Genomic DNA, 18888 nt, shown 5'->3' with positions numbered 1-18888 from the left:
GAGGAAAGAAAATTTCAGACCAATACCCTTAATGAACATCGATGCAAAAATTCTCAACAAAATTTTAGCAAATCGCATACAAATATATATTAAAAAGATAGTGCACCACGATCAAGTGGGTTTTATCCCAGGGATGCAAGGTTGGTTCAACATTCGGAAATCAATAAATGTCATTCACCATATCAGCAGACTTAAATTTAAGAATCACATGATTATTTCAATAGATGCAGAAAAAGCATTCGATAAAATACAGCACCCCTTCATGCTCAAAACACTAGAAAAAAATTGGGGTAGTGGGAACATTCCTTAACATTATAAAGGCCATCTACGCTAAGCCCATGGCCAATATCATTCTAAATGGTGAAAAACAGAAAGCGTTCCCCCTAAAAACTGGAACAAGGCAGGGATGCCCTCTTTCACCACTTCTATTCAACATCGTCCTTGAGACTCTAGTCAGAGCAATTAGACAAACCAAAGAAATTAAAGGGATACGAATAGGAAAAGAAGAACTCAAACTATCCCTGTTCGCTGATGACATGATTATATATTTAGAGGAACCTGGAAATTCCACCAGAAAACTTTTAGAACTCATAAGTGAATTCAGTAAAGTAGCAGGTTACAAGATCAATGCTCATAAATCCAATGCATTTTTATACATAAGTGATGAATCTTCAGAAAGAGAAATTAGGAAAACTACCCCATTCACAATAGCATCGAAAGAAATAAAATACTTGGGAATCAATCTCACAAAAGAGGTGAAAGACCTCTACAATGAGAACTACAGAACACTAAAGAAAGAAATTAAAGAAAACCTTAGAAGATGGAAAGATCTCCCATGTTCCTGGATAGGCAGAATTAATATTGTCAAAATGGCCATACTACCTAAAGTGCTATACAGATTCAATGCAATTCCAATTAAAATCCCAATGATGTACCTTGCAGAAATAGAGCAAGCAATTATGAAATTCATCTGGAAGAACAAAAAACCTAGAATAGCTAAAGCAATCCTCAGTAGCAAGAGCGAAGCAGGGGGTATTGCAATACCAGATCTTCAACTCTACTACAAAGCAATAGTAACAAAAACGGCATGGTATTGGTACCAAAATAGACAGGTAGATCAATGGTACAGAGTAGAGGACATGGACACAAACCCAAATAAATACAATTTTCTCATACTAGACAAAGGGTCCAAAAATATGCAATGGAGAAAAGATAGCCTCTTCAACAAATGGTGCTGGGAAAACTGGAAAACCATATGCAACAGAATGAAATTAAACCCCTATCTCTCACCCTACACAAAACTCAACTCAAAATGGATCAAGGACCTCGGAATCAGACCAGAGACCCTGCATTTTATAGAAGAAAAAGTAGGTCCAAATCTTCAACTTGTTGGCTTAGGATCAGACTTCCTTAACAGAACTCGCATAGCACAAGAAATAAAAGCAAGAATCAACAACTGGGATAGATTCAAACTAAAAAGCTTTCTCTCAGCAAAGGAAACTAAGAGCAATGTGAAGAGAGAGCCTACAGAGTGGGAGAATATCTTTGCCAACCATACTTCAGATAGAGCGCTAATTTCCAGAATCTATAAAGAACTCAAAAAACTCTACACCAAGAATACAAATAATCCAGTCAACAAATGGGCTAAGGAAATGAACAGACACTTCACAGAAGAAGATGTACAAGCAATCAACAGATATATGAAAAAATGTTCAACATCCCTAGTAATAAGGGAAATGCAAATCAAAACTACCCTAAGATTTCATCTCACCCCAATTAGAATGGTGATTATCAAGAACACAAGCAACAATAGGTGTTGGAGAGGATGTGGTGAAAGGAACACTCATACATTGCTGGAGGGGTTTCAAATTAGTGCAGGCACTCTGGAAAGCAGTATGGAGATTCCTCAGAAAACTTGGAATGGAACCACCATTTGACCCAGCTATCCCACTCCTTGGCCTATACCCAAAGGACTTAAAATCAGCATACCACAGAGATACAGCCACATCAATGTTCGTAGCTGCTCAATTCACCATAACCAGATTGTGGAACCAACCTATGCCCTTCAGTTGATGAATGGATAAAGAAACTGTGGCATAAATATACAATGGAATATTACTCCGCAATGAAGAATGATAAAATTATGGCATTTGCAGGCAAATGGATGAAATTGGAGAATATCATGCTAAGTGAGATAAGCCAATCTCAAAAAACTAAAGGATGAATGATCTCGCTGATAAGCGGATGAGGACATATAATGGGGGGTGGGTGAGGTTAGCATTAGGTTTAGGGTTAGGTTTAGGGTTAGGGATAAGGAGTGTGGTAAAAATGAAGGAAAGAAGGACTGTATAGAGGGAAAAGAGGGGTGGGAGGGGTGGGGGGGAAGGGAAAAAATAATGAATCAAACATCATTACCCTATAAACGTATGATTACACAAATGGTATGCTTTGACTCCATGTACAAATAGAGAAACAACATGTATCCCATTTGTATACAATAATAATAAAAAAAAAAAAGAATTCATTGGGACATCCTGACCAACAAATCTTATGATATAAATTCTACTCTCACAATGTGTTTGTACTTCCATGATCAAAACATCAAAAGGAAGGCAGTAGGATTTCCTGGTTCTAAAGTACAGAATTTAAGGTACATCACTAGCTAGCTAGATTAGAAATAAATTTTAAGACAATAGACTTAATTATCTAAATATCATTTTGTTATAGTACCTCTATATTAAAATTAGATCTCATAATGAAAGAGTCTGATGAACTACTCTATTACCTCATTTTAGTTTTCCATACTATTCAATTTTACAAAGAATTAGAAAGATTAGAATGGCATTAAAATTTAAAATAAGAAAAATAAGCAGGTCAGGGAAATAAATATTTACTGTGAAAAATTAGAGGTTACAATATGTTAGACTAGTTATCTTACCTAGATTGTTCTGAGAATAGCTCTTTGCAAATGTGCTCTTTTCTTTACGGTGAAAGTGTGAGAATTTTGAGTACATGTATACCTTGTTCTCAAAAGTATTGGGGATCAAGAACATGAAAATTTCAGAGAGTTTATGTCCCTATACTGCCCAGTCAGTTTTCCTTCATATCCTAAGGGGATCAAGATGCAGTGACATCAATTTATTCCCTGGAGATAATGTCTTAAAAACAAATAAATCATCTGAAATTAAAAAAAAAAAAAAAAAGAATGATATCAAGCTGAACATGGTGGCAACTTGGGAGGCTGAGGCAGGAAGATCACAAGTTTGAGGCCAGCAACTTAGTGAACCCCTATCTCAAAATTAAAAAAAAAAAAAATAAGGACTGGAGGTGTAGCTCGGTGGTAGAGCACCCCTGGCTTCAATCCTGAGTATTGTCTCCCTCTAAAAAAAAATGAATTCAGAAACTGAATTGCCAATTCTTGAGATATGGGAGAGGACTATCCTGGGAGGAGTGTTAGGCACAGAGTAGTAGTTCAATTTTGGACATGTTAATTCGAGATATCTGTTAGATCTAGAGTGTAGATTTCAAGTAAGTCATAGGGTATACATGTTTAAAGTTTAGGGGACTGTTCTAGGCTGGAGATGTATTTGAGAATCATTGATATAACTAAAGTCATTGAGATTAGAGGCAATTATCCTGGGAGTGAGTGAAGAAAGAAAAAAGAGTTTCAAAATCTCAAAGCAGGTTGAAGAAAAAGGACTACAGAGACTGGGAAGAAGCATCTAGAAAGGTGGAAGAACCTCAGGTAAGTGACTTGTAGAGAAAACAAAAGAAGCATGCTTTTCAATACTGAGATAGTAAACTATTGTCAAATGTGTTGAGACATCAAGAAGAGTGAAGACTAAAAATTGATCCTTAGATCTAAAAACATGCTGGTCACTGGGGTCTTTGAGGAAAACTGTTTTGTGGAGTGGGGAATTGGAGAGAATGGGAGGGAATTGCATACAGCAGGTACCGGTGAGCCTGGCTAGAAAGGAAAGAAATGGTGCATAGGTGGGGATAGGTAGGATAGAGGAAATGATTTGTAATGATGAGGTAAGCTGTGGAGAGGTGCCATACCTGTGAGCAGGTGCCCAGGTGAGCAGGCGAGAGGCTGAGAACTGGTGTACAGAGGTGTTGGCCCCGCCTGGTAATGACTTCCTAATCCACAGGAACCAGGGAGAAGGCAGGGTGTATAGACAGAGATGTAGAGATTGCTTTTTTTTTTTGCAGATAAGTAGGAAGCAAGGTCTTTCCCTGAGTTAGGATGGGCAGAAGTGCTGGCAGTAGAGGGAAAGTAAATAAAATCTGAAATGGTTGGCAGAGTGTAGAAGAGGGAAGCATGATTCCAGGGCAGCCTTAAGAACTTATGGCCATGAACATACACAGCCACCTGTCAGCATGGTTGTGTGCTTTCTTCCAGCTTTATGCAGCCACAGGCGTGGCCCAGGCAGACAAGTGAATAAAAATCATGGTTGCGGGTTTCCAAGGAGCAAGGGAGTGGGGTCCTAGTACCCTCAAAAGAACTAACCGAGATTAAGTCCAGACTATATTATGTGTTGGCAGTTGAGTCAGGCCTAATGGCCTGTATCCCTAGAAGACTTTCTAAACATTTGGCTGTGGATAGAAAATTGCTAGGATTTGTATAAATATTTCACAATTTATTCTGGCACTGCCAATATAAATCCAGCAATAAAAATTGTCCTACAGTTCTTGGCTATTCAAGACTTGGAGAGTAGGACAAAATAAACTCATTTTATAGTAAAATAGCAGCCAATCTTCCTTTACCAAATAATCATCTCAGTAATGATTAATAGTAATTATAGAAAATAAATAGCACCTCAGAAAATATTTGTGTTGAGATTATTTTTGCAAACCTCAATTTTCTTGATAAAATGAAGTAAAAATAATTGCAGGTATTTTAGATGCAGAGACTTAAAAAGATGGCAGTTTGTGTGTGTTTGTATGTGTGTGTGTGTGTGTGTGTGTGTGTGTATGTGTGTTGGGGGGGTGAGTGATTACCTGCTGTTCCTACAAGAGGTGTTAGTTTTTCTGGCTATTGATATAGTGAGCACTGGGCCAGTGCAGTAGTGTTGTAACTTTTCAAATTAAGCCAGAAATCATGGCTTATGTAAAATATTCAATTTAACAGTATTGGCAATTTGTACTTACTTATTTATGTATTTATGTATGATGTACTTATTTTTGTGGAACTGGGCATTGAACCCAGGGGTGCTTTACCACTGAGCCATATCCTCAGCCCTTTTCAATTTTTTTTATTTTGAGACAGTCTTGCTAAATTGCTTAGGCTTACCTCAAATACACGATCCTCCTACCTCAGCCTCCTGAATAGCTGGGATTACAGGTGTGCTCCACTGCACCCAGTGGCAACTTGTTTTTTAAAAAAAGAGAAAAAAACTGTTAATGAACAAATTAGAAATTTCTGATTTTTGTTCTAAAGCAGCAAAAGCCCTTAAAATGCAACTGTTCCTGGGGTAAGATTATGCTTAATCTCTTAGCGATTTTTCCTGCTTAGTCTGCATTCCAGCTTGCTTTGGTGCATTGGTCTTGTCTGACTGAAAAACAGGAATGCTATAAATACTCGGTGCTGTGTTCCAGGCCATGGTGGCTTAGGACTGCTTATGGTTCAGGTCATGGATACATGGGCAGCTACACTGATCCTTATTACAATCTTTCTATACATTCTCACTTTCTAACATCTGACAAAGAAGACCACAAAAACATGAAATGTTTATTGAAGTAGTAGAATTTTATTTAATGAAATCACTCAAAACTTATGTCTTCTATGTTTACCCTTGACATTATCTATAATTTTTATTTACATATTCCAAATTTTAGTAACTTAAAGTTAAAATTCCTTGAATGTTTTCCTAGAATATATCAATTTTCTCCATTTCATCTTTTTACTTTCAGCTGGGTGGTTACCTCGCTGTCTCTCATCTTCCTGCTGAGATATTTGAATATAAATATATGATTACGATAATTGTAAACCTACATAAGAGAGTAGCCCACAGCAAAGCAAGAGTTGTATATCCCCCTGAGTAGGGGATAATAACAACAGTAGGAGTATTCATATTAGTGATCAGTACAGTTGTAACTGCTACCATTTAATTCCTACTACACAGTATTTAGGTATCCTGTACCCATTATTTCTAATGCTCAGAATATCCTTATCAAATTAGTAGTATATTCATTTTACAAATATGGAAATTGAGGTTTCTTCAGAGAGATGCAATAGTGATAGAGTCCAACATTAAATCTAGGCTTATCTGATGACACCTTGGAATCCCATTGTAGTGTGGTCTTAGTTTGATGACTATTTATTAATGACATCTCCCTTCCTTGTCCTGGGGTGTGAATACAAGTTTTTGTCCATGCAGACATTATACTGCAGCAAAAGATACAAATCAAGGTATATTTTAGAAACAACGTGGTTGGCAGGAGCAGTAAACACAAACTGCTATGCAGGCACCGAGAGAGAACGCCTCTGGAGGTTTGCTGGAGAGGATGACACCCCAAACAGAGCCCTCAGGAATGAGTAAGAATCAGGTTTATCAGCCGGGGACAAATATTCTAGGCAAGAAACACAAACAGATGTGAGGGAGATTGTATATGGTGTTTTAGCAAATGGAAAGAAGTTGAGTTCTTCTGTCCACTCATGTTCAACGTGTGAGGCGGCAGGGGCTAGGGCGCTTGCCAGAGGATGACAGTGAAGTGTTCCATGGCCAGATTTGAGGGAACAAAGGAACCTTCTAGTATCTGGGTGAAGAATGAGTCAGAGGGCACAAGTCTAGAAGTTTTCAGGATCCTTAGCTATTAACTATTTTGTTCTCAACAAAATTTCCCTGGAGAGACCATTGTTTTGAATACAGAGAAAATGTATACAAAACATTATCACCAAGTGATAATGTACTTGCCATTATCACCAAGTACAAGGTGTGATGTACTAAATGAAGACCACAGTAGGACACACCACCCCTGACACTGGCCATCACCATGCATACATAAAGACAGTACCTCAAGAAAGAAAGATTGACACGTTGTCAGCAGAAATCACAAATTTATTAACTCTTAAATATATCAATCAGTCATTTACCATTATGGCAAGAAATATATACAGTGTCCCATGGTAAACTGCAGTGTTTCAAAATGATAGAAGATAATAAATGTGTAATTCAATTGTGGTGGAGAGAACAAATCACAATTTCCTCACATCTTAGTGCGGAAGACAAACTTGATCTACGGTAATACTTCAACACCACATGCTAAGTTAAAAGTGTAAAAAAACAAACACTCTACACCTACTTTTTTTTTTTTTTTAAATACATGTATGCCACGTATAGCCGCTTCACAAAAAAGGTAAAAGAAATTAAAAAGGGAAAAATGAGGCCATTACTTTTTCACAGATCTCATTGGCAGGTTAACATGGCTCAATACATTTACTGTATATATTTATTTTAAATATATGTTGTTTTAAATTGTGTAATAATTATCAGAAAAGCTTCAACCCATCTACCATACATCCACTAGCAACAATATCTAAGGTTATTAGTAATCAACACAGAAAGGTGAAATGAGAGAAAAGAGGGAGGGTTGTTTTTTATTGTTTTCTTTCTTTTTTTTTTTTTTTTTTTTGGCTTCTACTTTAAAAATAGACTTCTGAGGACTGTAACTATGGTTAAAATAATGCTGATGGAGATTCCATGCACTAGAAAGCTTTTCAGGGAAGAGAAAAAGCCTCACAGGAATCAAATCAACAAAGGAGAAATGAGAAGCACAAAGAAAACCAGGACATTTCCCTTTGCTTTTTGTTTTAAACTGGAAAATCCTAAATCCTTTGAGGGGGAGAATGATATTCTGACTTGAGAGAGAGGCTAAAAAAGCACAAGTTGCAAAGATCAAGTTCAAAACACTCATGAGAATGGAAAACATCCCTAAGCTCTCTAACTTTAAAACACTAGCTAATGGCGAGGCAAGAGGAGCCCTAGCTTTCACAAGGTGGAAACAAGTGCTTTTGCACAAAACCCTGATCTGCTCTTAGCTTGCCATTCTCCTGGCATGGATCCTAATTAGTAGGATGCACTGTAGTTACAGCAGGGACTTACTTGGAGTCTAAGTTTTAACAATTCCAATACCTCCCACATAGTTGGGATACCTACATCCAAACTAGAGTTTATTTAAATTTATTTAAACTTCATTTTTACTTAATTGTTTTTAAATTTTGAGGGCCCAGAAGATGATCAAAAAGTGCTGGTTCAGCTCCCTCCAAAAGACTTCAATTTTAATTTTACCCTCATTCTGCAAATTTCACTTTAATTCTTACACACTGCTATCCAAAAAAGAAAAGAAAGAAAAAGAATAGTAAAACAAAAGAAGAATTAAAAAGGAAGCATACAAAAGTAACAAAGAAATTGGATAAAATGAAGAAAACAGAGGACGGATTTGAGAAAGGAAAACAAAAATCAATTCAGCAAATTCACCAGAACAGTGTATGTTCTAAAGTGATCAAACTCATACATGATGTGAATTTTTCCAGTTTACACTTTGACTAAAAACATCATGGCTTTAGATGGCAGCTAACCAACTGATTCTTGCTTCTACATGCATATTGATTTTTGCCCATATCAACCCACTTTAATTGTCCAACAGCAAAACTTTCAGTGAAAAATCACCCATTTCAACCAGGATCACACCAAGAAACTGAAAGTATATATATATTTATAGATATAGATATATATTTTGCCTTTTAAAAAAAACAAGCCAAAACAGAGTTCTAAAAAATTTACATTTCTCTTACAAACTGTCATTCAGAGAACAATAATTTTTAAATCTGTTATGTTAAGTCTTGGCATAAACAGAGAAACTTGATGAATAGTTGTACTTGGAATATCCTGGGATTTTTTTTTTTTTTTTTTGTCTGACCTCCCCCTATTGGTTGCCAACAGTAATTTCAGTTTGCATGGAGCATCCCCATCGTTGAAGTGTAAACAATGTACAGGAAGGAATATATGATAAGATGATGCATCACGTATGCATAACATGTAGGACCTTCACAACTTCATGCACTCAGAAACATGCATGAAGAGGAGGAGAGGACGGCCCAGGGTTACCATCCAGGTGCTTCGAGAACAAAGAATGCAGAAGTGGCACGTTGATAATTAGCTGCAAGGAGAAAAAGGGAAGAAGACTTGAGTTACATTGTTTCATAAAATATCAAATGGCTTAGCCACAGATGTGCCTAGGCCACAAGTTTATAACCCAGTTAAAGATTAGATTAAAAAAATGCATATAAAAGATCTTTGCTTCAAATCATTACAAGATTAAAATACACAATGTTAAGAAAAAAGACATAGGAAGAATATGAAAGTAACCAGTATTATCTGTTTGTTCACACAAAGCTATAGGGTCACAGACATCAGATTGTTAAATCTAAACTGAGCACTCATATTTACTAGACAAATTTAATACATTAATATTATTGTTTGGTTGAAAGAGACTTGAAGTTCCAGTCATCCTTAGCTTTTTCATTAGTCTTAGGCTCTTTGAGAAATTAAACTTTGATATTAATTGAACAAGGAATATAGCCACCAGAGTGGGAAAACATGATTATTTTTATTCCATTCTTTAAAGCAACCATGGAGAGCACTATTTCTTAAAAGCTCTGATAAGGTCCAGTTTTCAAGTGGGGAAAATATTCAAAACAGCACCACATTTATCTAGATCCTAATCCAAGTGTAAGAAACACATCTTTAAAAACAACAACACAGGCATGAATTTAATTACAGCCAACTTTCAATTATCCTCTGGAATAACTTACTTTGGACCTTTTAAATTTGAGTTTGATTTCCACTTGCGACCTGTTCTCAGGGTCAAGTACCATCATAGTCAGGCATAGCACACTAATTTACCTGTTAACCTCAACCAAAAGCTTACAGCAATTGCAACTTCTAGAAAATAGTAAATCACCAAAGTATTTTAAAGGTGAATAAAAATTACTCTGGATAATTGAGAGTTGTCTGAATCGACTCCAACATAATCAAGTGTTGGTGTGAGAACTCCAAGATTCTAAAATGACACAATCCAACAACTATAGGAAAAAAGGTCCTTCTCAGCATTTATTACCTTTAAAATTAAGGGTTATGTTCTAAAATGGGTTGGATGTTAGATGTGAGAGTTCATGCAACATTGTTATGGATTTTCAAAGACCTTGTATGTGTTTCATTGAATATAATGCAGAACAAATATCCTCCAGGGAAGAAAAATAGCCATGCAGCCTGTCTGAGATTAGCTCCAATCACAAAGTATCCCGGAGCACGATGCTACTTACAGGACCCATATATGAATGGTTTTCAGGCCTTAGATGTTTTGCCACAAAGAGGTGCCTCCTGAGAAGTTTTCTTTCCCATTTGGAATACAGGGTGGCCTATTAAGAGAAGCCCCATTTAAGCCACCTGGCATAAAAGGAAGTTTTCTTAAATAGGCTCTATCCCATCAACACTTTAGGGAATTGCAGAAAAACCCAGCCCTTGTCCCACACAAATGTAATCCCTTCGATGTTAACTGGCAATTTGTGCTGTACCTCTTTGGGGTAAAAAAACACACAAACACACAAAAAACAGGTGTTTTCATTATCTTCATATTCCTTTGGTGTCTTTCTCTTGATGACATAGCTATTGCTTTTGGAATTTCAACCTACTGCTTTTAAGGTTTTTTTTTTTTTCTTTGTTGATCCATTTTTTTTTTTTTCAAAAATCCAACAGTGATGTTATAATTATTGAGGCTATAGAGAAGGCCTTTGAAAACCACTGTGGTATATATCAAACTAAGAAATCATGATGGATTCTCTGGAGTGAGTTGAATGGCTGTTTGTATGGACTTGACTTCCCATTCCATACCCTCAAATACCAACAGGTGATGCTGGTGAGAGAATTTGGCGAGAGATCAGCTGTGGACCAAATATCTCTTTAGTTTAAACTCCCCTTATTGATTTCATCTTGTCCCACTTGGCCAGTGTAACCTCTTTTCCTGCAATTTTACCTCAGTTGAAGTCAATCTTCCTCACCCATAACCTTCTACCATATTAGCCCAAATCCTGACATTACTTTTCTTCATGATGCTCCTTTAATTAGGACTATCCTCCCTTTGATCTTTCTTTTGTTCCTATGTCTCCAATGCCACTTGTCATTTTAGCCATTGTCTAAGATTCTATCTTATATGCAAAGTTAACAGCAGTGTGCTTCTTGGGCTCCTCATTCTACCGCAACTGATTATAAACTTGATTGCAGAATTTTATTTATTTATAAAAATATTTTTTTATTGCAGTTACTTTCTGAAGTATGTATGTTCCTTGAGGGCAATGGCCTTTATTTCACAATGTACCCAGCACAGGTGAAACCCCTCAGAGATATGCAATAAATACTTGTCTAATTATTGACTGGTAGAACAGTGAGGTGAGAAAGCACTGCAATACTTGATATTTGCTTGGTAAAAACTGTTTTATAAGTCAGCTAATGAGCTCCAAGGGGTAATCTAGGAAGTGAAGCTCCTCATAGTTCACTGGCCATTTTAGAAACTCTGCCCTATGCTTTCCTAACATATCACCTGCCTTGGCCAATTGTGAAAAATGAAGTCACAAGTATTTTGCCTTATTACATGAATCCTCCTGATTTAACCATATGATAAATCAGTTGGATAGTGTAGTTTCTAATTCCTATCTAAAACTATGGTGTACTGCTTTATGGCAAGTTTTATTGGCTCATCTGATTGATTTTTCCAGAGAATTATAGACTATTCCTATGAAGGCCTTTTTTTCCACCAATGTGATCAACCGCTAGCATTAAATAACATATGCCATGCTATTAACAATGGAATAAGTAGAAGGAGCTGACCATGGGTATATTAACAAAGAAGTTGACAGCCTGGAAATATTTACTTGATGGGTACTGTTGGTGACCCAGAGCGATGAAAATGAACATTCTGCCACTTTCCATCCCTGCGGTGCCACACGCGTGTCTCTTCTGACTGCATTGTCTTTGGCATTCCACTGCCATCCATGTACTGTGTGAGCCTAATGTATGCTATGCAGGCAGCATCATCCCCGACCAGATGTACATGAGGATTTAGGATAATAGTGTGGATGGGTTTATTGCTTTTGGACAAAGCTGAAAGAGAACATAATAAGAAAACAATTAATGTCTATGTAAAGTAAACCAAAACCAGTAATAACTCCAGTTGGGACCAATAAATGAAATGCTACTTATTCACTCCTTAGTTAATTAATTAATTAATCTGGCTATTTGCACTAAACCAGCGCTGGGTGCTGTCTCATGTATAAAGGATAAGAAGAAAGAACAAAAGGAGAAACAGTTTTTTCTTTGATACCCTTTATGGGCAATTTGAAAGCTACTTTAGAAATTTTGGTTGATAGGGGAAAAAAGCTATAAAAGGTATTTATTTGTAATGGGACATGATTAGAAACAGAAGTCATAATAGGAATATAAGTGGAGAAGTCCAGGCCCAGGTGCTCTGAGCAGCAGCTGTCATCTCGGTAAACGACCTGCTGGGGAAGTTCACAGGATAGCTTCTGGTGGAGTTTGTTTTATTAGTTGATAAAGAACATGGAACAAGAAAACAGCAAATATCAAGCACAGAGACCACTGTCTCCAAGAAAGGCTGGCCATAGCATGTTTCTGCATCTCAGGATGTACTTCTTCATGCAGTGTAGTCCATTCCATGATAACCTCTCTGTGATTAATTAGTGAAAAACCACAATTTGGTGTTGGCCAGCCAAGCAGTCAGGTTCTGACCATCTTTCTTTTGCTTATGTAACCCTCTCGAGGCTACCATCTCTGGTGTCTTGAGAGCAGCTACCTATTCTATTTGTTCAGCTATCAAGAGACACTAGGATTTAGTGCACATTACTTATTGATGGTATTTCTCTTTGATCACTAGAACAGTTTGAACTGAAACCTGCTTTTCAGTGTCAGAAAAAAAATATGTGTATTTCTCAAAATACTATTAGAGTCACATAAAATGATACCCCATTTTGAAGGATGTGTTTATGGAACATAAAAAAGGCACTGTTGTACTGAAATAGGTTAAAATATTAATGGGTCAATGGATTCATTTACTACTGATGAGATGATGTTGATTAAGAGTCAGATGGAGGAAATATGAAATGCTGTTAATCAGAGCACTGGAATACAGAGAATATGAGAACATTTACTAAAGTTTTGTTCAGGTGAATTTGTCACCTAGTTCTTTTGACTTCTTTGTAAATGCATAGAGCATATAAGAAAAAGCAATTCATAATATATCTTAAATATCCATGTCAAGGCCAACATTTTTGTCAATGCTTATAATTACTGAAAGTGAGCTTAATTATCCTAATCCTTAATTATTCTAATCATTACTATGATTCCTTTTTAAATCAACAAGGTCTCACTGCAAGAAGAATGAATTCACTGCATGCATCATGAATATCAATCTAATATCATTAGGGTTAAGAAAAAGGAGAATAAAGGGAATTCCAAGGAGGTTTACACATTTTTTGATGGCCTGAGGGATTTCTATAGAAGAAACATCTGTCATTTTCTCTAATATGTGGCTATTTGGTCTGAGACTACTACAATTCTTGCAATTGAATGAAAATATTTATCTGATTACTCATCTTTGTTCACATTTCATTATGAAAATAAGCACCAAATATGCTTGACAGTGTTCTTCTACACAGAACATTTTGGGTGCTGTGGTTTCTTTCATTTTTTTCATGCATTAACAGTTTTAAAAACCTTGAAATGATACTTTTTTTTGTAACATGATGCAGTGTATATTATACATTCCCTGGGACCTAATGGGTGCATTTTTATCAAAATTGTCTTTTATCCAGGGCTGGAGATGTAGCTCAGTAGCATGTGCAAGGCCCTGGGTTGGATAATCCCTGTACCACAGAGAAGCAAAAAAAAAAGCCTTTTATCCAAAGGCAAATGTTTTTCAGAACACAATAAACCTTTTAAGTCTATCTGTCTGTCTGTCTGCCTGTCTCTCTCTCTCTCTCTCTCTCTCTGTGTATGTATACACATTTTCAATTTCAAACAAAAAATGTTTGTAAAATGATGCTGGACAAAGCATTTGTTATTGCAGAAAAGAAAGAGTTTGCAAATTTGGGAGAAATTCGTAGAGAAGTTGGAAAAAGTTTGTTGTTAAATTTGGAGTAAATGTACCATTTTCAAAGTAGAATCGGTGAAAGTCCATCCCTTCCACTAAGTTACCCAAAGCTTCAGGTTCAAAGGCAGTAAGACCTGGGTCACAGATTTTTCTGTAGGAAGAAAAAATAAATTAAAATAGTCAATCAATAAATGTGCTAATATGTTTTGTTGTTCTATATTAACAACAAACGTTGCTCTGTGTTAACAACAAACATGTTTTGTTATTCTATGTTAACTAAAACATTCTTAGTTATCAGTCAGTGAAGAAAAGAGCCTTTAAAAGTCACTAAAAATATAAAATTTCTAACACAGACCTTGGCAGGGTGAGCTGAGAAACAAATTTTAAAAAGAAACTTTGTAGAGAACACTGATAGGGATGAACTAATTAATTCATGTAAAGAGCAGTGTTTCCTTTTAAAAAATACCTACTTCTTCATTTCCTAAGTGAATTCTCCACTTTTTCTAATTCTAATTATTCTTTAAATGTTTTACATATCTTATAGTTCAAATATAAAACATATATTAAGTCCTATAAAAGCAGCTTTGGTTCTAAATGAAATAGTTTGGAATACTTGTTATGGAATCACATCTTCTATATTCGCACAAAAAATTTACATTATAATTGACTTAAAAAAGAGGTATCACATGGTATACTTCTTGGCATGTCCACAAGGCTTAATTGAGCTTGAGTTTAGAGTTTACTTTCAAAAGAAAATTAATAGGCAGTTCAAATGCACATAATAGGCTTTTAGAATATTTTTTTCATATTTTAAAAAGATCCACAGAATTGGGAATTGAACCCAGGAGTACTCTACTAGTGAACTACATCCTCAGACCTTCTTCTTTTCTTTTAATGTTATTTTGAGACAGGGTCTTGCTAAGTTATCCAATCTGGCCTTGAACTTGAGATTCTCCTGCCTCAACCTTCTGAGTAGCTGAGGTGTGTGCTACTGTGCCCAGCAAAATTTCTTTAAGTTTTTTTTTTTTTTTTACATTATTGGGGATTGAATCCAAGGCCTCACACATACTAGGCAAGTCTTCTACCATTGTGCTACATGCCCAGCGCAAATTTCTTAAGTATTCAGTAGAAAAACAATTTTCAAATGTCAAACTATAGTTCTTCAAAGTGCAGTACTCTTCATAGAATGTGCAACTGGCTATTCATAAAGAATACTTTCAAGGTAGGAGATCACAGCAGTTACCCTGTGTGGTAAGGAAAGTCGCAAAAAAGTGTGTGTGGCGGGGTACTAAGTTTATAAAATTCTGTCTGAGGCTGGCTGTGGAGCAGGTATCTTTTAAGTTCCTGTTATAAATTTAAAATGCTGGGCCAAATTATGTTGTTTTATTGTGTATCATGTGCTTGTGCAAATATGTGAATCCCATCAGTATGTATAGCTATTATGCACTGATAAAAAATTGTGGGGAGAAAAAAAAAGAATAGTGTTCCTATGGTAACAGGAATTTATTCTGCCAGGGGCTATTATTTCCTCTATAAATAGGAGTTTGGGTTGTCAATATCAGTAAACCAAAATTCTTACTACTTGACATCATTTCTAAGATCATCTGGGAATCACTATATTTTGATGAATCTTTCTACACAGCCTTCAAAAGAGTTCATATAGTTTCAAATCTGTTAATCTATTTTTTCTCTCTTCAACTCATCTATCAATCAATCATTCAATCATCTATCTTTTCTAAAAGACTTTGGATTTAAAAAAGATTCATAAAGCTGCCATTTGACATGTGTGTATGTGTTATAAACAGTTGTTCTATGGACTAATTGACAGAGTTTTATCAATACATCCAAAATCTGCCAAATGGAAGTGCTATTGGATTATCCCTAAAAGTACAAAATGAGACCCAAAGCCTCTATAAGCAAAGGAATTAGTGAACCAATGTGATCCCCAGGTATTGTGTTATTTATAATACCCTACTTTAAAGGGTCTGAGAAAATAGATAATACTCCATTTTTGCCTGGCTACAATTATCCTCTGTGCCTGAATAAAAAACAATGACAAAGCATAACTTTTTACCATTCCTTAGAGGAATGCTATTAAAAAAGGGTTTTTTTTTTTTTTTTTGGTACTGTTGTTATTTTTACAAAGAATATTCTTATTATTTGGAGAATCAGATGGGTCTAACAAGGTTATAATAGCAAAAAAAAAATTGGAGAAAAGGTTCTGTGGCAGAGAGTTAAAAACAATTGTTTGATAACTGTCTGATGATAAAAAGTGTTCTTCTAAACTCTATTTTGTAAAAAAAAATTTCTTTTTTCCCAAGTACATTTTAGTCATGTTAAAGAATTGAAAAAATATATATAAATGTATATACACGTGATGGCATGTATATGAACACACACATTTAATTTATAAGAATCAGTTCCTGATTTAATTTAGTTCTTACATTTGCTCTCTTCCATATTTTATATTTGCCTATTGCTATAGTCTATAATGTCCCCCATAGGTCCATGTGTTGAAGTCTTAGTTCCAAACCCAGGGTACTACTGGGATGTGGTAGAACCTTTAGGAGGTGGGGCCTAGTGGAAGGAAGTTAGGCTACTAGAGATGTGGTTTTGAAGGAGATATTGGGACTCCAGCATTACTTCTTCCTTTCTTTCGCTTCCCAGTCAACCTAAGATAAATGGGCTCTTTCCATTATTTATTGTACTGCCACAAGCCCCAAGCAATAGGGGCTTATGCCCCATGACTAATGGATCATGGACTGAAACCTCTGAAACCATGAGCCAAAATGAAGTTTTCCTCTTTTAAAGTGAACTATCTCAGGTATTTTGTTACAGTAATGGAAAGTTAACACAACTATTTGTCACTAATGAGAAAAAAGTAATATTTGCTTATATAAAATTTGGAAAAACTAAAGAGGAGGCAGAAAAAAAAAAAGATCCATCTGTAATTTTACTTCTCAGAGGCAACCTCTTTATTTTTTCTTTTAAAAAAGTAATTTGACACATTTAATTCCACATTTAATGCTTTTTCTTATGTAGTTTGAATAATTATGTACGTGAACCTTTATATCCTACTTTTCTTTTCAGCAAAAACATCTCAGGTCACTAGAAACTCTACATAAACATCCACTATACTAATGGCACTCAAGATTATGTAATGGTTACCATAATATTGGACTTATGTGTTGTCCAAGATTTTCAATATTATGAATATACTTCAGTGTGTACCTGTGTCCATAAATCTTACACCATGTTTTATATTCAAAATCTATGTAATAAAACTTGGTGGTGTAACATGCCTGTCATTCCAGCAACTGTGGGGGCCGAGGCAGGAGGATTACAAGTTTGAGGTCAGTCTCAGTAACTTAGCAAAACGCTAAGCAACTTAGTGAGAACTTGTCTCAAACTAAAAAAATTTAAAAGGTTGGTGATGTAGTTCAGTGGTAAAGTGCCTTGGGTTCAATCCCCAGCACCAAGATCTATGTCATGTTAAATTCTTGTAAGTAGGATTATAGGATTAAAGTGAGCCTTTATAAAAACTTTCTAGGATATAACAACTAATACCCACCCTCCACCCTTAACACAATAAGCCTGAATGTTTGCAACCATTTATGCTCCATCGTATGGTATAGGAAAGTCACTGTCATCCTGCAGTATTTGTGCCTGTGGTTGTAAGGAGAGATTGTATCCCTATGGATCTGATAGTCGGATAATGCATCTGCATTCAGGTTTGCACATTTTTATTTGGTGAACTTGAACATCCTTTTGTTAGTTTACTTTTGGTTTGTGTTGATAGTCTGCTCTTGTTCTTTTTTTCCTGTTTTTCAATCTTATCCATACAATGTAAAACACTAATTTTTGAGGTCTTACAAATATTTTTCTAATTTTATTGTTGTCTCTTAGCATTCTTTCTCTTTATACAAGTTTTATTTACCTACATAAACTAACAAATTAATCTTCTCATTTATGATTATTTTCCCTGTTTTAAGTTTAGAAAGTCTGAGTTTTGTAACCAGAGATCAGAGGCAATATTTTTTGCATTTAACTCTTTTACTGAAGTGAAACTCATATAGTTGTATGGAGTAAGAAGAAGGCTTAGACAGATTTTTATTCCAGATAGCCAACTTATGGATTCACATACATTGTGCAATAAATATTCATACCCTATTTAAATTGAATGCTTTATTGTACTTAAAGTGACTTCCTTCATATAAGCTACAAACCACTTATTTATAAACTTTATATAAAGCATTAGAATCTTTTGTTCAAATAAAATTTCTTTTAAGAGACAAACACATGGAAGAAATGTTGATTGGGAAAGCTGAACTGCACTGATTAAAGAGGGAGAAGGCTACCTGATGTAGCTATTTAATCTCTTTGTCCCTGTCCCCTTGCAGAACTGCAAGAGAAATTATTTCTTCACCCCAAATGCACATTTTCTGTGCTTTCCTGTTTTTGTGTCTGTGCCCAGATGGACTGCTCTGCCTGCATGCCCTTTGCTCATATGGTTACAGTTACACATCTGTGCATCTGCAGAGAAATCTCCAGTCCTTGAAAGTTTGGTCATCTCTCTGTGAAATCCTAAATACATTTATTTTTCTCCTGAGGGCCCTTCATCATTAATTTAAAATAAAACTGTTGATGCCATATCAAATCTGGGGTGAAATATACATGAATGCAGATATGTTAAAGGAAGCAATTGCATTGAAAGAACATTTT

General features: G+C 35.7%; 1 protein-coding gene across 18 annotated transcripts in view; it reads right to left on the bottom strand.

The window, feature by feature from the left end:
* Window positions 1-7043: 7043 nt before the first annotated feature.
* Camk2d (calcium/calmodulin dependent protein kinase II delta) overlaps window positions 7044-18888 on the bottom strand; it is a 301010-nt gene continuing 289165 nt past the window's right edge. For 10 of the 18 annotated variants that reach the window (XM_047566254.1, XM_047566255.1, XM_047566257.1 and 7 more), the window contains 4 exons: window positions 14223-14317; window positions 11933-12161; window positions 10328-10423; window positions 7044-9162 (listed from right to left, as the gene is read on the bottom strand). In XM_047566254.1, the coding sequence (XP_047422210.1) occupies window positions 10357-10423; window positions 11933-12161; window positions 14223-14317 (391 nt within the window). In that variant the 3' untranslated portion in view covers window positions 7044-9162; window positions 10328-10356. Of the gene's footprint in view, window positions 9163-10327; window positions 10424-11888; window positions 12162-14222; window positions 14318-18888 lie in introns of all 18 variants that reach the window. The other 8 variants (XM_047566259.1, XM_047566263.1, XM_047566264.1 and 5 more) reach the window with 2 other exon arrangements.

The sequence above is a fragment of the Sciurus carolinensis genome, chromosome 10 (assembly GCF_902686445.1).
Source record: "Sciurus carolinensis chromosome 10, mSciCar1.2, whole genome shotgun sequence".
In the NCBI taxonomy this organism is placed as follows: Eukaryota; Metazoa; Chordata; class Mammalia; order Rodentia; family Sciuridae; genus Sciurus; species Sciurus carolinensis.
This window is presented reverse-complemented; position numbering and strand designations above follow the sequence as displayed.